At 39.7% G+C, this 22,378-nt stretch overlaps 1 protein-coding gene across 2 annotated transcripts in view; it reads right to left on the reverse strand.

Annotated features, from left to right (window-relative positions):
* The window catches only part of NEIL3 (nei like DNA glycosylase 3), a 42,680-nt gene extending 30,496 nt beyond the window's left edge, over positions 1–12,184 (reverse strand). For both annotated transcript variants that reach the window (XM_022570806.3, XM_089903561.1), the window contains exons 1-2: positions 11,979–12,184; positions 2,826–2,953 (exon numbers count right to left, since the gene is read on the reverse strand). In XM_022570806.3, coding sequence (XP_022426514.2) covers positions 2,826–2,953; positions 11,979–12,134 — 284 coding nt within the window. In that variant the 5' untranslated portion in view covers positions 12,135–12,184. The remainder of the gene's footprint in view (positions 1–2,825; positions 2,954–11,978) is intronic.
* Positions 12,185–22,378: the final 10,194 nt, after the last annotated feature.

Raw genomic sequence — 22,378 nt, forward strand, 5'->3', positions numbered from 1 at the left:
TAAGTAAGATTATGCTAAATTCAACTTGAATTCTTTGGTTATTGTGACCAGATGATCAGTTTCCAGAGGAAATGCTGTCCCCAAAAGACAAGTGGGCATGTTGGACAAACAGTAGGTATTCACTACTCTAAAGTATAAAATTTCATTTGGAGTCCTTATCACACTCCAACTTTTCCTAACATGTTATGTGACAGATTACAAAACTATGTTTAAGCTCTAAAACCCTCTTATAAGTAGCGTATCATGGATTCCTTAAAGACCTTTCAGCAAACCAGAAAGAACTGTCGCATTATCTCTTGCATTTCTCTTTAGAGGATCGTATCACTCAAGCTCCAATAAATTACAAAACTGATTATGTATAATGCTTCAATAAAATGGCAAAGCCTCCAAAATATTTCAGGTACAGTTTCTGGTCTCTGAGTATGCATGTAATTGAAAACAATTGGAGTCATATAAACCATAAGTTGGAAACACCAAAGTGTTTTAGAAAAGATATTCATTTAAAAAAATATGTATCTGTGCATATATATATATATATATATATATATATATAAGTTCACGATATAAGCTGCGTTCATTTTGACTGAAAATAGCAGCTTGTAGGATGGGCATGTCTGGGTGAACAGAGTTACAAATACATGCACACATAGTACCGGCAATACATGCACTCATGGTTCATAGAGATTCTATTCAGTAGTGGGACTGTGAAGGTATAAATTTATTCTTGTTTGTTCATTGTTTCTCAGTTTGCTCTAATGAGTATTTGATACATATTTAAGAAAAAATTAAACATGACTCTTTTTTTTGTTGTTACAGATGAAGAGCTTCTGTAAAGTGTTCAGAAAGAGTATAGGTATTAATCACACCTAACACCACATCTACGCTCCTAAAATAAACATACACCAAATCATTTTTATTGTTTTCTGGCACTATTCTGAGCACTTTGATACATCTTTTAGCAACAGAAATAGTCACTGTCTAATTTGTATCTTTCTGAAGTGTGGATTTTACATGGCAGATTCTCTTCCAGAGGGCTAGGCCTATATTCTACTTTCATTAACAAATGAATCCCAGGAAGATTCATGGCCTGGCCTATAAGATGTACTAAATCCATGGGCAATTTTAGTTGTGAGAAGCTGCCTATTGAGGGAAAACTGTGATCATTAAGCATGTTTCCTACTATCGGCTTTCTAAAGAGCAGACCAGCCTGGTGGGGAGGAAACAGAGGTCAGAAATGAAGACTACATTTCTATCTCACGCTCACAGACCTGCAGCCTTACACAGGACCCCATTTCTCTGACACTGTCATCCATCCTCCCAAGAAGCACAGGTTAGGAGAGCATTTTCCTAACTGATGTTAAACTGTGATAGGGAATACAGGTGATTTTAGGTTGTTCACTTCATATTCAAACAGCTGATCTGCCAATGACCTTGAACTGTTACATCACATAGCAGTCAAGGCCGTAGGAATCGCACTGGTCCCCACCCATGTACTGAGACACGTACTCGCCAGGGACGGTACTAGTTACTTAGTTTGAAGAAACAGCTGCCCTTGTTTAGAACTTCATGGAACACTTGCTGACAGCTGCACTGAGAAATGATTCCCCCCTTATCAGTCTGGTGGAGAACACTTGATAAAAACCTCCCTCTCGTGCTATAGAAATAAATCTGCACCTCACAACAGAGAATCAATAACATATCAATGTTTTCAACTATCTTACATGGATCCCATTGTGTCCTACTCTGTTTGGAGCAAAGAATTTTCAATCACATCAATCAATCTATTACCACAATAATGTAGCCTGCAGTAGATCACTGCTGCCTGAACCGGGAGGCGTGAGCTGATGTTATCAATTCCAGGCTGAGAAAAACCTTGAAGGGACAACGCTGTCCAGGGACAGCAGCTGCTGACAATGAAGAGACCGCGTCAAAGGAAAAGCAATCACGTAAAGTCTGAAGTACTCTAAACATGCAATAGATGAGATGCAATAAACAACAATCACAGAGTCATATTATCTCTTTGCAACCATTATTCACCTTCACTTAGAAGCATGGGGTCCGGTAACAGAACTTCTAAGCAGGTGAACACTGTGTAATATCTTAAGGAAAACATTAATAAAGATTCAAATTTACAGTTTGCAACAGATTAGGCTAAACTCCGAGAAGACAGATTTGACAGACATATTAATCCACAGGCCTTTTTTTGTATGTTTTGCAAAAATTAGATAGGTGATTACATACATTTCGACATTTTTATCATTAAGTCAACCAATGTGTTAGCAATGAATTTCCATAAGCACTGTGAGACAGCAGAGAACCGGTTACTTCTGTGGAAAGTTTTGAAATCTATAAATAAGTTTCCCTTTCCGTACAAGGCTTCAGAGGAAGAAGGAAGAGAGAAAAATGTAAAAATCTAGAGAGACATTCAAACTAAATGAGGAGCTGTCATAAAAATAAAGAGAATAATGTCGCTAAATGCAATAAATATTTGGTGGAAATTAGAGGGAAAAGAGCACCCCGGGGAGTTTGAGGAGGGGCAAAACAGAGCTGTAACGCTCTAATATCCCTTGGGAAGCCCTGCCAGACTGTCATCTTTTTTTAAAAGAAATAAATTGACTAACCCTCCAAGGAACGATGACATCACAATTTATTCTTCTTCTGCTTATTGCTTTCCATGATAGAATCTCAACCTCTTGTATTAGAGCTCTCTTAAAAATGGAGTACTTTCTATGTATTTAAATGTGACATGCAGCAAACTGCAAGAAAAGCCTTCTACACATCTCTAAACATAGAGAGATAAGACGTACTGTACAGATTTACCTTACCGTAAAGCTTTTGGCCCAAAGTACATAAAGAGCTCCTTCCCCAAAGTTTCCACGCCACTGTAAATGTACCCATTAAACAGTCTCAAGAAATTCTGGCTGGAATCTTTATTATTATTCAGTGCAGCAGCCTAGGAGAAAATACATACACATATGTAAACACACACAAACTCGAAACAAAAATCATAATTTAATTCTTAAGGTTTTTATATTACTTCATGCCCAGGTACATCCAATGAGAAGAATAACCTCCAACAAGTCGAGTAACGTAATCAGCTGTTTACATACATTTTGTCAAATTACTAGGCAGTCATTTAAAAAGAGAGAGGCCAGAGCTTCCCTGGTGGCGCAGTGGTTGAGAGTCCGCCTGCCGATGCAGGGGACGCGGGTTCGTGCCCCGGTCCGAGAAGATCCTACATGCCGCGGAGCGGCTGGGCCCGTGAGCCATGGCCACTGAGCCTGCGCGTCCGGAGCCTGTGCTCCGCAATGGGAAAGGCCACAACAGTGAGAGGCCCGCGTACCGCAAAAATAAATAAATAATAAAAAGAGACAGGCCAAATAAAAATTAAGTGGAAAAAAAGTCATTGGCACACAATAAAAATGGACTTCTTCCAGGACCATATCGCTCTGTGCATATGAAAAGCACAGAAAAATGATGTTAATATTTTAAAGCTAAAAACTAGGGCACAGAGTCTTTCATTTCCAACGTGCAGCCAACGTCCTCGGAAGAGCATTCAGATACAAACAGCTAAAAATGGCGGATAAAATATGGAAACAAGACATTTTGACTTGTAAGCCAGTAAGGAATAATAAGAGGTCAAAAACCAAGTAAAGGGCTTCCCTGGTGGCGCAGTGGTTGAGAGTCCACCTGTCAATGCGGGGGACACGGGTTCGTGCCCCGGTCCGGGGGGATCCCACATGCCGCGGAGCGGCTGGGCCCGTGAGCCACGGCCGCTGAGCCTGTGCTCTGCAACGGGAGAGGCCACAACAGTGAGAAGCCCGCGTACCGCAAAAAAATAAAAAAAATTAAAAACAAAAAACAAACAAAAAAAACAAGTAAAAGTGAGAGAGAACCCCAAAGGTAAGAAGCCAGCTTCTATCAGAAAGGCATTTTACCAGACATAAGGAATGAGCACTTCAATTTCATGGTCTTGTGGGATACGGGGGATCAGAGATAAAGCCTGGGGTCCCCCCGAGGAGGGGGATCTGATTTGAGGTCTGCTCCTCTCTCCCTCCCCAACTGCAATGTTCAGAATAAAGGAAAAAGAAACCCACTACTCCTTCCCCCATCAGCAAGCAAAACCAAACAACATAGTGTCAGAATTACAACATATGAACTGAACATTATCAAGAAGATCAAGGAAATTATAAACATAAAATCTCAGTTCTTCTGTGGGTGAAGGAAAGGAATGGGCTGAGTTTAGATATCCCTTGAGAAGCCCTGCCAACCTATCATTTTTTTTTAAAAGAAATCAATTGACTAGCCTTCCAAGTAACAATGACATAATGACATAGAAAATGATGACATAGATAATGCTCTTTTTCTTAAGCTGGGCAGTATGTATACTGGTATCATAAAATGATAAAACAGTTTTAGATACTGTCTGTGAGCAAATCACAACTTTCCCTCCACTTATGTTAGGATGTTACCATTCAGTGACTCTCAGACTTTTGGTTTACAGACATGTCATCCTATATATTTAAGATGATATGTTTATTCTATTCTTTATTTGACTAAATTGGTCCTTGTTAAAAAAAAAAAGACACAACTGTAGTATTTAGCTCAAAGGGATAAAGGGATAAGAGATGTTAAAAAGAAGAAAAAAAGATTGCAAATTGCTAGGGACTAAATTGTGTCCCCTCCAACACTCTTTACGTTGAGATTCTTACCCCCATTGTGACGGTATTTGAAAATAGGGCCTTTAAGAGGTAATTAAGGTTTAATCGGGTCATAAGGGTGGGACCCTGATCCAATAGGATTAGTATCTTTATAAGAAGAGATACCAGAGGACACACTCTCTTCCTCCTGTATACTCAGAGGAAAGGCCATGTGAAAAGAAAGTGGTATCAGCAAACCAGGAAGAGAGCTTCACCAGAAACAACTGGCTGGAACTCTGGTCTTAAACTTCTAGCCTCCAGAACTGTAAGGAAATTAATTTCTGCTGTCTAAGCCACCCAGTCTGTGGTATTTTGTTATAGCAGCCCAAGCAGATGAAGGCATGAACAGACACTATTCTTCCACTAAATCCATTCACAGTTGTAATGGCTACAGCCAATGCCAAACTTTCCCAAACTGCCTGAAGTTCAGAGAACTGGCTTTACATCTCTCCTTTGCAAAATAAGAACTGCGGAATCAATCACAGACTTAGAGCGACCAATGAACGAATGCACAGGAGTAATTAATAGTGACAGCCTTGCAGTTCTGCACGAACCAAAAAATAAACAAACAAAAAACCCCCCAAAAAACCCATGGGAGATTCTAGCATCAGGAACTATGGACACATGTCACCACGTCCTCAGAACATCTGCCTCTGATTCCTCTTCTCTTTCTTGGATGAACTCTAGTGCCAATTCACTGGACCACCAGGGAAGTCCCAGAATTCGTTATTTAATACTTGATGAGGTGCTTGGGTTTAAAATGACATGTTAGTATAACCTCTTCCTTGCTCACATGTATTGTGTGTCCCTCTCTCTGATACTGGAATTTCCCCACTGGAAAGAGGAATCATCTTGAGGTTTTCAAAGTGCCAAACCCAGCACAGTGTTTTCACCAACCACTATGATGGGACTTAACAAACTAAATGAAGATCTGTCTGTGACTTGTGTTTCTCCCTTATTTGTCCATAAGCTCCTGGGGAAAAGTAACTCTGGTGTTTAATATCCCTGGGAGCCTCACACAATGCCTGGAATTCAGGAAACATCTGTGGGATTAATCAGATCCCTCCTTCTTCCCCTCTTAAAACTGAGTGTGGCTTTAAAACACAGGGTTGCTGTCTTCCCCACCCATCATCCCCCTCTTGCTTTACCTTTCCCAAGGCTTCTTGGCAAAAACTTCTACTCTACCACCTGTTTTATCTCCTTTGAAAATTATTAACACCCTAGTCTCTTATTTTCTAATTATCTTCAATGGAGTGAGGCTTAAATATAGGAGGACCAAATTCTCATGACTACCAAAAGCTAGATGGATGTAAAATACTATATTTACCAGAGTTTCCCATAAAGTAAAAAGAACTTTATGGGAAGGTTTAGGAAGAGATTAATGTATTTTCAGCAGCCAGTCCCAGCCTGTCCGTTTTTATTTAAGATGCTTACTTAGCATTTAAATGGCTGCTTTGAAAACATCTATTCCAATACCTTATTTGGGTTTTGGGGTGATACAAAAAGATCTTTTTATCCAGTTGTCTATCACGTGAGCACCTGACCAAATCCCCTGATTCCCAGTACACTATCATTTCTAAAATAATCAGCTTTAGATAATATACTCAGGGCAAAATAAAAAATTCAACTTATAATCGCCCATCTCAAGCACCTGCATATATTTTTAACTGTTTTTTAAAAACTCCATTTAGGGGAAATTCTGGTGTACCTGTGATGGTTTGTCCCATTTATTTTGAGAGCGCCTGTGTACAAACTGGGAAAGGCTTCTGCAATAAACCAAAGATTTACAAGATATTCACTTGCCCTACTGTGGAATCTGGGGTTATCACCTCTTTGTATAAGCTTCAGCTGTCCAGACAAATTCAAAAATTAATTTCCACAAGCCTATTATTTTTGCTGTAACTATACACAATGGCCCAATATATACGTGGCTTTCTCATTTGGGCCCTTATAATCCTATTACAGTATTATTTGAACATTTCATCCTTTTTTTTTTTTTTTTCCTGAAATAGAGAGGAAAATCTCCTTTGCCTCAATTTGAAGTATGATTGAGAAGGGTTCATGTTCCCATTTTCAAGTAGCTTAATATGAAATCGTCAAAACAACATATATCTTCAGAGACAGCACGTGATTTATTGTGCTGATTACCATTTATCCTGCCTATCCATGGGTGAACAAGGAAGATGAACTTTTCAGAACAGGATAAGACTTTTCCATAGATAAATGTTTCAGCTCTAGTGCGGTTACATATTTTCCCCAGAGAGGAAGAAAATAATACCATATTTACATTCATAGTCTGTCCTCCTTTTTGTCTCCCACATGCTTTACTTTCCTAATACAACGACACTTTCAGTACAGAAGTCACTTCTCTACCAATTTAGACCATCAAAGAACCTAGTTTTAAAATGGTCTCTAAGCCCCCAAATAGAGATCTTTAGGTCCTTTCATCAAAATATATTCTACAGTTTTGTAAGAGGAGAGGCTATAAGCGCTTACTCAGAGGCTAAATGCTTTATACACAATATGAGGGCACCAGAAGATTACACCCCTTCATAAGGCAATAGATCATGCCTCTGATAAATGGGTCTGGTGAGAAAGCCCTGAGGTGGGAGAAAAAGGAAGAAACAATTACCAGGATGTTTACTTTACATCGCTAGGCACTAAGCTAAGAGTTTTATATGTCCTCTAATCTAATCCTGACCAAATAAGCAAAGATGTAAGTTATAAGCACCTCCAGCTGAGGAAGTAACAAAGGAGCTGGAATTCAAAATCAAGATAATCATATGTCCTTTTCTCTACATCACCCCCAATACTTCGTTGTTTGGTGAAAGCTCCAGTGGCCATCTCCCTGAGTTTCCTCATCCGTATGTTATCTGTTCTCTGTTGACCCTTGTTCCATGACTCTATATAATGCTGAGTGCTGATAATAATGATCCTGAGTCATTAAGGTGAAACCATTATCAGTATCCACTGAAGAAGGTAAGCAAGTACTATAATGCAATTTTAAAACCCCTTTTTGGATGTAAACAAATAAGCTTCATTTGGCTGGAAAACGAATCTCTGTGGATTAGCTCCTTCCTTTACATACTGGCAATAAAAATGAGCTATGATTCTTTCCCCCCACTATGAAGAAGGGAAAGGAGGGAGGAAAACGTTTACTATGTGGCTTCATGATTTTCTTGTAATAGGAATTTCCATTTAACATACATAACAAAACACATACTCATAAAGAAAGATTCTGAACTGCATTTATTTTTAAATCCTTCATCAAAACTACTTTTGCACTATTCAGAACTTTGCTCTTCTCCATCCATTCAAATGTTTGAGACGCCTACTCTGCTCCAGGCACAGTGAAGGGCAGATCAAGAAGGGTAGGAAGAGGGCTTCCCTGGTGGTGCAGTGGTTGAGTGTCCGCCTGCCGATGCAGGGGACACGGGTTCGTGCCCCGGTCCGGGAAGATCCCACATGCCGCGGAGCGGCTGGGCCCGTGAGCCATAGGCGCTGAGCCTGCGCGTCCGGAGCCTGCGCGTCCGGAGCCTGCTCCGCAACGGGAGAGGCCACAACAGGGAGAGGCCCGCGTACCACAAAAAAAAAAAAGAAGGGTAGGAAGAGCTAGCTACATGTATGGAACCTTAAGGACTGACGGAGTAGCCAGAGGATCATGTTTCAAATGAAATGAATACAAGTAAACTGTTTCCTGTCCTGTTTTGTGAAAGGAGATCAAAAACTTGTGCAGATTACATACCAATTTCACTACAATACTGTATCCACCCAACAATTAAAATCGAAGGATTGACTCTTCACAGCTCATTAACCAGACATGTTCATTTACATTCCACTGTTGCTTTGTACCATAAGGTTCCAAAGCTCCAACAGAGTTTTATGCAATGTGCTTACAGAGTTGCATAATTTTATGCTGACAAGACAGTGGATCAAAACTCAGAGAAATGATACAGCGCGTGCAGGACTAGCGAATGCCGGGACCTTCTATGGCTGTAGCCTTTCTTCTTCTCAATGAGGATCGCTTGTCACGGGAAGACGTGCCTTAAAACGTGTTCTCTATGGACTTGTCAAACTGCAGCAAAGAGGAAGGCTATATGCCACAGTAACTGGTTCATTATGGCGGTAGCTACGGAGGTGTTTTTTTTTGGTACAATGATTATCTGGAGTTTAAATCATTTATTTTAAATAGATAATTAGTATTTCTTTAACTTTCCTTTGTATTTTTCCTGTTTACTGCAATATAAAGAAGATTGTATGCAGTTATTTTTCAACTGCTGCCTGGTGAAAACTAATGACTTCAAGCCAGTAGCAGATGCCTTTAAATAGCTTTAACTCTGGCATAAAGGCCCAGAAAACACGGGATCATTACCTGTTACAGTAATGATCACGCCAGAGATCTGTGACAACCTACCATGTTCTGATGCAGTTTACTATGGATCGAACAACCCTCTAAAATGCAAAGAACCCTTCATGTTGATAAAGATTATTATTTTTTTAGATCAAAGGCCCAGAAAGTGAAGCCATGGCAAAATATTTAGAATGTTCCCAATAACCACAAAGGGATTATTCATTCCATATTGATTTTCAAAGCCAGTTCCCACAGAACCAGGTTCCTGAGATCCCAATCATAAAGACCTTTTCTAACTTTTAATACCTCTTTATGTCAAGGTATTAAGCATAACAGCTTTATGTTCAAGGCTTTTTACTTAAGGGGTATATAGCTCATTTAGTAATGCTGCCAAGTGATATTAATTGCCCAAACATTGACTAAGCATGTGCATTATATTATCAGGCTGCACTGTGAACATGGGAACGGTAGCCATTAGGATTATCAGATTAGGTAAGAGAATCAACCAAACAGAACAAGACTAAAAATGGTGGCAGACACAGACAAAAACCTAAGGTCTCACTTCGCTGGTTAATAAGTAATCACCACTATATGCTGAGCAATATGGTGTTCCTGACAATGAATCCGCCATTTTCCTACTGAACTGTTTATAACTGAGGGGATCTATGGTTAGGAGTGTAGACTTTGGAGTCTGAAAGCAGGGAGGTCAAACCCTGGTTCACCCCTTCCTAGTCATGTGATCTGGGGCAGCTTAATTATTTAAACTCACTCTGAGCTTCACATTCCTCCTCTGTAGTATCAGGTTAATCCTTTATCATTGGGTTATTATTTCTTGTAACGAAATGAAATGCAACCGTTCTTCAAAAGCACTTTATGCCTTGCTACTAAAGAGAATCACAAACTAAAGGGAATGTTCATGCTGTTTGGGCCTAAATACCAATGAGGTGATGTCTAGTTAAAACATTAAGTGGGATTCTCACAGAAGGAAGTTTATCTAACTCATCTTTGTATCCTCGGGAGCAAGTTTAAGACCTAATACAAAATATATTATTGTTGAATGACGTCAATGATGATACCTGTAACATGTCATGCCATAGTTACCAAGCCCTACTGCCTTTACTTCCAAAATAGCGACTCTGTTTCCTTCTCTTCATCTCTGCCCCCAGCACCCTCCTCCAAGGTCCAGGCAGGCCTCCCGGGATTCCTACAGTCCTCGTGTAACTGAGGAAGCTGCATCTACCCTGCCTTTCCTCCACTCTTCTTACCTTTGCAAGGTAGAGTGATCTTTTCAAAGTGTCAATGGATCTTATCACCTTTCAAAGAGCCCCATTATTCCTAAAATGAAGAGTCCCTACCCAGGTCTACAAAGATCCCCAGCATCTGACTCCGACTCACCAATCCCAATCCTGTCTTATTTCAAACCACCTTCCTTCTATCTCATCCTCTCTTTTCCAGCCACACCAGGTTTCTTTCGATCCCTCAAGTATGCACAGCTCTCTTCCTTTGCTATTCTTCTGCCTGAAGCGTTCCGCCTGCCAACCTTCAGTTCAGGTTTCCTCACCTTAACTGTTAACTTAACCTTAACTTACCTCAGCTTAACTGTTACTTTCTCAGCAAAGCTTTCCCTGAACTTCCTGTAAGTTCTTATGGAGCCATGTATCTCTTCTTTAGAGAAGTTATCAATTTATGTTTCTTTCTGTTCTTAACTTAATGAATGTCTGTGTATCTTCCCAACTAAAGAATAGACTCCACAAGATGCTGTTAGTTTTTGTTCCCCTCTGGTTCCTTGAGTATTCAAAATTTTGTTGAATGAGTGATTTTTCTAAACATTAATATTCTTAAGAGACCACTCAAGATCCATCTCTGTGGTACCCTGAAATGATTTTGAGAGAAACGCTACAATAAAAGAATAGGTGCAGAGTACTAAGTGACATATAAAGTCAAAAATAAATAAAATACACTGGCAACTGGAAGGAGATGCAAAACTAACTCTTTTTCCAAGTTTGAAAATTTATTCTCTCAGACTTAGAACCTCATTTCTTTCAAGTTGTAAGCAGATGCTAATTTCATAGCAGGCAACTTTTTCTTCCAGGACCAAAGGCTATGATGAAGCTTTGCAGGAGAAATTGAAGTACAGCGCAATACTGCATGCATCCATGAAATACAATCATCCGTACATCTAAAAGGCTTTTAAGGCATGATGGCTTAATCAGAATATTTTTAGTTCTAAATTCTAAATTCTAATTTAGTTCTAAGTTCTAAATTCTTACCAAATGAATACCACACCATCTGGAATGCATGCCTGAGTGGCAAGAAGCTGTGCTACAATTTCCTTTAAAAAGCAATAAATCCACTTAAGGGAACCAAAATGGGTTTCGCTGCCCCTTCATTAGACGGCAATATTAAGTTGAGTGGGAAGGTTGGTGCTAAATCTTCTATGTGAAATTTCAGAATTATATATTAGTTGTGATACATTTTCAATTGCAGAATATTAGGCAAGCGAGAAGCTAGAATTTTATCCTACAAAGCTTATTGTCTTAAAAATGTGAAGAAAAAAACACGTCAGGGGTTGCGGAGATCTGATAACATTAACAGCAGAAAATGCAGCTCTACACAGAAGGAACCACCTTTCGCTGGGCTGTAAAGAAGTTAAGCGACCTGGAATAAAACATCTTCCATCACTCCCCGCCCGGGCCTCTCCACGGCAGCCTTAGCCCAGCAGCCCCCGGCCCAGCCGCTCTCAACTGCGCAGGCGCAATAGCACGGCCTTCTCCCTCCGGTGAAGTCAAGGTCAGCTTTCGGAAACGCGGGGCCCCAGGGAGCCTGAGCCAGAGCAAAGAGATGACTCTTTGGACCCTGGAAACCCGATGGGGTTTTTATTCCACTTCGCCTTGCTGGCCCCCTCGCAAGATATAGGAGCGGCTTACCTGTGAGGAACCCGCAGCCCCAGAGGCCGAGGGCGGCGAGCCGGGCCCCCCTGGGCTCTGCAGCGCTCGGCCCCGCATGTCCGTCACCGCCTGGCCCGGGCGCACTCGCGCCCGAATCTTCTCTCCATTGAGAGTACAGCCCGGTCCTTCCACCATCTCCCGGGCCGCCCTGTGCCCCACTATGCTGCACGGCCCCGCTGAGAAAACTGCCGCGCAACCTCACGTCTGCGCGAGCACGTACCTCGGCCCCGAGGAGATTCAAATCTCCCGCGCGCCCGGCCCCGCCCCGGAAGCCCCGCCCCCGTCCGCGGGCAGGGCTCCCGGGCGCAGGCGCAGTCGCTCAGCGCCCCGGGCCCGGACGCGGGATTTCCGGGAACGAAACGTGAGCGCTGGCGCAGCCCATCTGCCACCCACCGGGGCTGAGTCGTAAAAGCGGAGGCAGTTGGAACCTCAGAAGCTCCAACTTGTTCTTTGCTGTGAGGTTTTGCCTTTGTCTCTGAGCTGCTCTGTACACCCACATTTTGTACCTTATCCTCTTATTCTGTCCTGAAATCCGAGATTGCCTGGCAGGCCTTTGCTTGCCCTCTTTGGACGTGGGTGGGCGCAGAGGGAGTCAGGGGAGGGTTTTAGAACAAGCAGCTTTTGCTTTTTCTCTTATAGGTTTAGCATGTCTTAGAAAACGTGGCCTTATATGCCAAATATATTTTAGTGTGTATATTAAAATATAGCGAGACCCTACCCAAATTCATGCAACAATTCTATTTTGGGATGAATGCTGTTTGAAATTGCTTTGTAAAAGTCAGGGCTCTATATAAATCAGAGGGCAATGCATAGCTTTTCAAATTTACACAAGGATGTGTGCATGTAAATACATAAAGATAAGGACTCCATACAATTTTTTTAAAAAATGAAAAAATCGAATCATTTTTGAAAATTAAAACACAGCACATTAGAACACAGTGTCAATTTATAAGTGATTTAGTAAGCATACCACTGCTGTTGTTAAACCAGAAAAATATATGTAGTAGAGACTTGAATTAGAATATATTACTAAAGACTTGAATTCAAAAATTTGAAAAGTAATAAGTCTTTCTGTAGGGAGAGATTAGTGGTCAAAAGTTAGCTGGATCAGCTTCAGAATTCTTTGTACTTCCTTGCTTAATTTTTGTTTTTTTTAATAAATTTATTTATTTTCGGCTGTGTTGGGTCTTCATTGCTGCATGTGGGCTTTCTCTAGTTGCAGTGAGGTGTTCAGGTTTCTCACTGCAGTGGCTTTCTTGTTGCAGAGCAAGGACTCTAGGCACATGGGCTTCAGCAGTTGTGGCTCGCGGGCTCTAGAGCGCAGCCTCAGTAGTTGTGGCCCACGGGCTTAGTTGCTCCAAGGCATGTGGGATCTTCCCAGACCAGGGCTCGAACCCGTTTCCTCTGCATGGGCAGACGGATTCTTAACCACTGCACCACCAGGGAAGCCCTTCTTGTTTAATTGTTGTTTACTCTTTAGGTCAAGTTACTAAATAATCAAGGAAGAATCCTATTCCCTACAACCCAGATTCAGTCATAATCTCTGCCCTTTGATGGAAAACAATTCTCATACACCTTATTCACGTTTACCTTTTTATTCATTATTTTTTGCTACCTAACAAAGTGTCCCATTTGTTATTTCAAAGTTTCTGCAGGTCAAAAAGTTGGCAGGGGTCTGGCTCAGTGGTGCTGGCTCAGTGCTCGTCAAGCAATTACAGCCAAGACATTGGCCAGGGCTGCAGTCATCTAAAAGTTTGATTGTAGCTGGGAGATCCACTTCTGAGATGGCTCTCTTGCATAGCTGTTGGCAGAAGGCTTTGGTTTCTCATTTTATGGGTCTCTCCATAGGCTTGCTTGGCTGTTTTCCTGACATGGCAGGTGACATCCCCACCGTGTGTGATCCAAGCCGGAAGGCAAGGAGGAAGCTGTACTGTAATGGCCTTTACTACCTAGTCTCTGAAGTGGCACACCCACACCTTCACTCCTTCAGTTCATTAGAATCCAGTCATTCGGTACAGCCCACAACCAGTAAAGGAGGGGAATTAAGCTTTATGCCTGGAAGGGAGGAGTACCAAATACCTTGTGAACATATTTTAACGCCATCACAATCTTCATTCATCTGATTGATTCATCATGAACTTATTCTCTTTAGCTGTTGTGTACTGGGGCACATTTGGATCAAATAAAATCTTTAACTTGAATTAGGTTTACCATTCTCCAGAGAGCTGAGTAAGAGCTGGGGAGTAACACTGAAGACACTGAGAGACATCATTGATGTGCCCCTGCAAGGCCAAGCCAGATTTTGTTTATCTGTGACGAGACTCTGAGGCTTTGGATACTTCTCTTTTTTATCCTTCCTTACATGCAATTAAGAGTGAAATCGCATGCACTCTGCATCTGCAGTGTTTATAAACAGTCATCTCACCATTGCAAGCAAACCTTCCCTGGTATAGACTCTATTTCTTCTTAAGCATTATTTATTACTTGATGACTTTATAAAAGTCATTCATTTTCTCTAAAACACACTTTTTTCTTATGTAAAATAAAATATACGTTTCGTATAAACCTCCACATGATTTTTTTGTTTTAATTCCCAAATAGCATAACATATATGAAAGCACTTTGAAAACACACACTACACATTCAAGGAATTAAGATAAATTCGATTTGCTCTGCCCAGAACATGCTCTGCACTTTCTGTTTCTTTGCTCATGCTGTTACTCTCACCTTTTTGTATCCTTGTCTTCATCCCAGTTTACTGAAATTCTCCCAATTTTTAAGTCCTAATTGAATGCATACCCTCTAAGAAACCTTCCAGGTACACTTTACAAATGAAGGAACGGAGAGGGGCATGGAGAGGTTAGGTAACATGCTCAAGGTCACAGAGTTGGGATTCAACCAGGCAAGCCAAGGTCTTAGCCAAATGCTTTCACCAACATCACTTACATGACACTAGCCCTCGATCAAATATTTTTAGGAACAACTTATGAAATGGTGGTTTAGAGGAAAAGCACCTTTTAGTCAGCCTTATATGGGGATTAAAGGCAGTCTCAAAACCTTCCTTTAGCATATTAAGTTTTAACATATTCTGGATAATGAAACTTTGTTTTTACCCTTCTCCTTACAAGGTCTGTGTGCAGATTTTTAGTTGGAATGATCAAAATGTAGCACGGGGGAAATTTCGTTAATTTCTGTGTTTTACATAAATAACTTGAATATATTTAACAGGTAGAGAGATAACATCCATCCTCTCTGAACACCCTCTTAATTTTAGCTCTGAATAGAGGAAACAGTCATTAGTGAACATTACGTGCAGGTGTTTTCAGTGGTATTTACTAAAGAGTCTCCAGTTTATACCCATTAAGAGAAACTTTTAACGTTAGATTACAAGAAGAATAAAATGCACAGCAGCAGAAACCATTTTTGACGCTTTCATTGTTTGAAGCATATACCAAATGCTGGGACTTTGCAAAGCAGTGGATTTTGTTCCATTACGAAGGCTGGAAGTGCCAGGTGACAGTTTTCTGCTTGCAAAGTCAAAATCTAAATTGCAGAATCAACCATGGGCTTCTGGGTAACTCACGAAACCACCCTGACATACCTAGCCTTTTCACAGTGATGTGAAATCTAGGACTGGGTGCTTTGGTTTTGCCAGATTCTCCATGGAAGGGATTTTTCTAATTTATTTCTTAATTTAAGCATATTTAGTAAGCAAAGGTAGTTTCTGCGCATGAACTTAATTTGGGGGAAAATAATAACTAAATAGTTATTAAACACTCATAAAAAAACCCAGATAATCTCTTTGTGAGGGGTTCTCTCCAAAAGAGAGGACAGGAGAATTAATTCATTTTCTATTTTGAAATAGAAAAGCAGGTTATTTTTTGTCAATATCTTGGAGCAATATTCTTCATCGGTCTCAGGCACTGGAGAGCGTATTCAAGTTGAGGCATGAAATCCGCCATTTATTCATTCATTCAAAAAGCAGTGCAATTGTTGGGCACCTAATTTGTTGCAGGAAGAGTGCTAGATCCATGGATACAGATATAAGTCAGAGATCTAAACAGCTCACCAACTAGTGCAGCGAGAAGAGGAAATAAACACCAGCGTGCTGACAGGTAACCTCAGGGTGCTCCCGGCAGACACAGGGAGGAGACCTCGGTTTTCCAACATCTCCGCTAAATTTTGAGGAGACATAAATAAAAGTTTGTTGCATAAAGGATAGGAGAAGGGGATTTTTAGGCAGATAGGGGGAAACATATTTTACAACGCCAGGAGGTGTGAAAAAACCTCATATTTGGGGGGACCACAAGAATATCTGGAGGACAAGAGGATAGGGAGTGAGGGCAGATGGGGCCGAGAGAAGTCAGCAAAGCCAGATGATGGAAAACCAGATGATGGTATGCTACGAAGTATGGGTATTCTGTTGAAAGTAATGGGGGAACAAATAGAGAATTCTATGCAGGAGATGGACATGCTTAGCTTTGCTTTACTAAATGATCCCCAGAATGGTGTGAAGCAGTGGGTCTCAACCGGTGACATTTGGTCACAACTAGGGGGAGAGGTACTACTGGCATCTCATGGGTCGAGGGCAGGGATGCTACTAAATATCTAACAACGCGCAGGACAAGCCACCACAGCAGATCGTTAATTACCCAGTCGAGAAAGTGCTACCAGTACCAAGGTTGAGAAAGCCTGGTGCGGCAGGCTGAATAAGGCTTCCCCCAACCCTAACATGTTCATGACCTAATCCGTGGAATTTGTGAACACGTTTCCTTAAATGGCAAAAGGGATTTGACAGATGTGATTAAATTAAGGATTGTGAAATGAGGAGATGATCCTGAGTTCTCTGAGTGCACCCAGTGTAATCACAAGGGTCTGATAAGAGGGGGCACGAGGGTCAAAGACAGAAAAGGTAATGTGAGGACAGACCCAGTCAGTGAAGGAGATGGATGATGCTTTTGAAGACGGAGGCGGGAACAAGGAACGCAGGCGACCTCCAAAAGGAGCAGCCCTGTTGACACCTTGACTCCAGGCCTGTAAGACTGCTGTGGGACTTTTGCCCTTCAGAAAAGTTAGAGAATAAATTTGTGTTATTGTAAGCTGCTAAACATGAACTACTTAGAGCAGCAATAGGAAATTAATGTATCTGTCTCGGAGAACAGGACAGATGGGAAGTGAATCTTGATGCAGAATAAACAGTAAGCAGGTGTCAACACTGCCAGGCACTTATCTGAGCACTGGAGACACAACAGTGATTGAGGCAGGAAAAAAAATTCTACTCTCCTGAAACCTATAGTTTTTTTTTGGTATGTGCGAGTTCTTATTATAGTCCAGGAAATAATGTCTGTATAATGCTAACTTCCTTTCCCAGTCCATCATACATCAGCGAACTTTCTCTAAAACTTGAGAGTTTTACTTTTGACTTATTCGAATTTATCAGTATTTTACGTTACAATTTGTGCTTCCCCTCTCTAGTCCAAGGTATTTTAATGTCATAAAAATACCTTCCTACATTTTTCTATTAACTTTGTTTATAGTTTTATTATGATAGATTATTATTCCTAATTACCACTCACTTCTTCATATCACTATTATTAACCCATTCCTACCACGTGTCCCTATAAAGGAATAGACTTCACCACACCATTGTCAGGACAGGCCACTGGACTACCTTTGGCTGACTGAATGCAAGTTCTTTTATCTGATCATAAACTTGTGAGGGAGAAATAAAATGACTATTGTTGGAAGCCACTGAGACCTTGGGATGGTTCGTTGTGCAGCTTACCCTCGGGAAATTTGACTAAAACATTTATGTTTACATTTAGGCCCTTTATCTATGATGCCATCATTGTTACATGCAGTTATCCTTTGTACATAAGTCTGTTTGGGCTTCCTATTCTGTTTCATTGATCTATCTGTTCGGGTGCCAATTCAACACTATTTTTAGTCCTGTAACATTATAATGTGTCTGAATATTTCATGAGTTTCCACTTTTAGTCTTCCTTCTCAAAATTATATTAGCTTTTGTATGAATGTGTAAACTTCATTATATTTAAAATCAGTTTCATGTTCTCTTGCAAATTCTGAGATACTAATTATATATATACATTTAGTTTATAGATAAATGGGAAACCGTTAATAGCTTTACAATGTTAACATGCCTTCTTTTATTAAGGTCTCATTTGATTAACTTTAGAAATCTTATAAATGTCTCTGTGAAGATGTTGTGTTTTCTTCGTCGGTCTAATTCCTAGGATTTCATAGTCTGGGTTGATATTTTGAGTGGCATATTATCTTCTCTTATATTTTTAGTTGGTTTTTACTATGTAAGGTGCTGGACTCCAGTGTAAAGTATACCCGATTGAGGAAGAGAAGAAAATATTAGCGCTTCTATAAATACTTATTTTTTATTTTAACATTTTAATTTTTAGGCAAATAGTACCTAATGTATTAATACATTAGTTCTATAATAATAATTATAATAATAATAATAGCTAATTTTTATGAGACACCAACTTTGTGCTATTCAAATGCTTTCCAAGTAGTAATTCACTTAATCCTCACAATACCCTAAGTGGTAATTTTTTTTCTTCTCATTTTATAGGCAAGAAAAATGAGGCAGAGAGTGGTTATGTAACGTGTCTAAGCTCACACAGGTGTAAATGACTGAACCAAGATTTGAACCCAAGGCAATCTTGCTGTCAATCTCTACACTACGTTGTTTGTGAAGTACATAATTGCAGGTTATAAATAAACACTGGGATCATACTGGGCTCATAAAATGAGTTGGTTTGCTTTTTGAAGATAAGAATGATACGTTTTTTAAAGTTCATTTATCAAATTTTAGAGGAACCAATATTTTGAGACCAGTGGTGTCGAAAAACGCCGTTAATCTTTAAAGTTTACCTTGTATCTGGCAATTTCACTTAACTCTTTCATTAGATGCACTAATTTGTTCATTCTGTTGGGGTTTCTACGTAATCTTATCATTTACAAATAATGACAGTTTTATGTCTTCCTTTCCAAGTCTTATCATTGCTAATTATTTTCCTCGTCCCATTGTGTTGGTTAGAGCCTTCAGTACTATACTGAATAGCAGTGGTGATAAAATATATCCTTGCTTTGTTGAGTTCAAAATTTCTTCAATAAACACTATCTAGCTGAGTCTTTTCAATGAAGACTTCTATTAAGTTAAAGACGTCATATTTGCTCCCCGTTTTCTTAGTTTCTTTTGTTTTCTCATTAAATAAGTGTAAAATTTATGAAATGCTTTTTCTGTATCTACTGAGGTGGTAAATTTTTTTTTTAGTCCACTGTCATGATGAATTACATTGATAAAGTTTTGACCGGTAAGCCATTGTACCATTCCTGAGATAATTCCTACAAATTCACTGTATTGTTCTTAACAGACAATGTTTACTTGGCTAATATTTTATTTAGTATTTTCTTATCTGTGTTTAGAAGTGGACTATTTTCCTTTTTCGTTTGTATTGTCCTTATATAGTTTTAATATCAAGATATTAAGTTCATAAAATGACTTGTGCAGTTTTTTTTTTTCTGGAAAAGCTTTTATATGATAAAATTATCTGCCTTTTAAAGTTTCACTTAACCTCTAAAGGACCTTACTTCAACTAACTCCGAGGTATTTAGTTACCTAAGAAGAAAAAGAAGGATACCAAAAATGTACTATGGCATTTTCTAGAGATATCTTATTTAGTCAGTTAAATATGTTGTGCAATTCATCATAAGATAAGTGAACTTTAAAGCTTCATAGTAGAATTTTGAAATATGTAGTATTTGGCAATTTTGGAAAAGATTAAGAACATTAGCACTTTTGTATATTTGCTTCATGGCACTGTCATTTGGTTGCCAACCATTTTTGCAGGGTGTTTCCTATCAGATTACTAATGAAAAGAATTAAAATAACTACATCAACATAAACTAAGTTTTATTAAGCAAACTGAAAGACGGAAAGGAATCAGGTCTCAGAAGGTAATTACTATAAACATTAGATTTCTGGTGCGGGAACCACATTTGTTCTAGTGAGAAGTTACATCAAGGATATCCTTCTTCAAAAATGTGGCATTGCACAGGAAATTATATTCAATATTTTGTAATAACTATGAGAGAAAAGAATCTGAAAAAGAATATATATATATATAACTGAGTCACTTTGCTGTACACCTGAAACTAACACAACATTGTAAATCAATTATACTCCAACTAAAAAAAAGAAAGAAAAAATCATCATGTTGTACACTTGAAAGATAATTTTAAGATGCAGCATTGCCACTTGAGGCAAAAAAAAGGCAACTATTATTTGCCTTGATTGGGTCAGAATGTGGGGAAGGGTTTAGTGAGGTGCCCTCCTTAAAGGAGTAAAAGCTGAGCACAGAAATCTTAACAGCTTTCAGGTCGCAACTTAGGCAGGGACTTGGTCATTTTAGACCAAGGATGAAGACTGTAAGAGGTTTGCAATCTTCCTAATTGCAGATTCATTGTTGTTATTTCAAATGACTGCCAGTTTCATGTAATGAGTTACTGGAAAACTCTTAAGACCTTAGCAGGCTGTGTGCTCTTTTAGGAACGGCAAGGCATTTGGAGAAGCGGAAGCAAAAGAGAGAGGGAGGTGACAGCAAACAAGACAAGCAGAGCAGAGACTGAGCCACTACAAAGAAGAAGAGCACAGGAAATTGTCTTGAGTCTGAGAAAAGACCTGGAGTTTAAAACAGAAATGCTTGCATTCTGTCATTATGCCACGCTATCTATACTTTGTGGACATTCCAAATTTGGCTGGATTGCACTGGGGCCTGATGTGAAGTTAGGTAGCTGTGATAGCTGTGAAATGACAGCAACAGATGGACCTCGCTAGCATGAAGCAACCAAAGGTGTGCACAGTTTAAGGAACAATCCTCAATCCTGAGCTTGACAGACCATATAGAAGCAGGTTACATCATTAACTAAAGGTCAGATATAAATACAGTGAGCTTGTTTGAGACAGTTGGGCATGCTCTAGCCTTCTCAATCACATTTATCTACCTGGGAGATAACCTGTCAGCTATATGTGTATCCATCTCTACCTTTGTAACAGAACAAACAAAAATCTCAAGAGATGGTTGAGTCCAATCTATTGTATTTGATGTCTTATTGAGAACACAATGGGCATAATATAGTAAAATAGATTTATATTCCCAGCAGAACAGAAGGGCCCAGTTCAGCAGACAAATATAAGATCACTTCTTGCCAAAGTGATAGCATATATAATTTAGCATATATAATTTTAATCAGCTACCCAAGTCAACAGAAAAACTTAGTCTTAAGTAATTTGTAGATGTCTTGAAACCCATTAAAAAAACAAGAACAATATTTTGACATTGTTCATATTATGCAGACAGGGCTCAAAGTTTATCTGTTAAACCTCAAGAAGGATTCTTTGGCATTTCTGATCTAATTATTATTGGCTTGGACCCCACTTGGACTAGTGATTAATTCACAACAGGCTCTATTTTCCATTATTAATCTCTCAAGACTTGAAAAGTTTATCAGACCCAAAGCTATTAGATATTTCAAATTCTGTACTTTTTGCTTACTTGCTATATATTGACTCCTAGTTTTTTTTCTGTTCCACTATTTTCATTCGTGAAGCAACTGGAAAATGCGAGTGTGTGTGTGTCTGTGTGTGTGTGTGTGTGTGTCCCTGTGCACACACAAGTAGAAGTTTCATAATCTTTCAGGGATAAGCACACTCACCTTCACAAAATACTCAGATTTAAGTTAGCAGAGCTGAGAAACAATGCATTCTCTTCCTCTGCTAACTCTCAAGCAGGGCGTCCAGAGCCATATCCTAAATGCTGACTGGAACTGCTCTCTGTCTCAGATGTGGAAGTTTACATCAGTAGATATTCATGTGAAAGCTTGATTGTGAACGGGTTGATTAATTCCCCAGCACACGCATGTGGGAATTTGCTTCTGAGGTTCAGTGCTAATGCGGAAGGGATTCGCACAGCACTTTGGGAATTCAAAACTCCCCAAGAGAAAAGGGTTAAGCCTGACATCGACTCAGAGTGCAAAAGGCCAAGGCAGTTACAGAAACACATTTGCAGAGATACCAGATAAGAAAATAATTTTGTACAAACTTCACCTTGTAATGTCTTTCAAACTGTGCAGGAAGTCGAATTGTTTTACAGAAGGGCAGTCAACAATCTTCCTCTGTATAGCCTGGACTTAGTGTTTCATTTTAGAAAAAGGAGTGACATTTCAAAGAGAAAACCACTGCTTGGAGGACTTCTGATTACCAAAATGATGCCAAATGGGAGAAAGTCTGCACTGAGTTCTTTGCATGATAACGTAGAAAGTTTTGAAGTTTATTTTTTAAAGAA

This window comes from Delphinapterus leucas, chromosome 21, assembly GCF_059928025.1.
Source record: "Delphinapterus leucas isolate spDelLeu-1000000601 "Yukka" chromosome 21, BTC_Dleu_Yukka2, whole genome shotgun sequence".
Taxonomy (NCBI): Eukaryota; Metazoa; Chordata; class Mammalia; order Artiodactyla; family Monodontidae; genus Delphinapterus; species Delphinapterus leucas.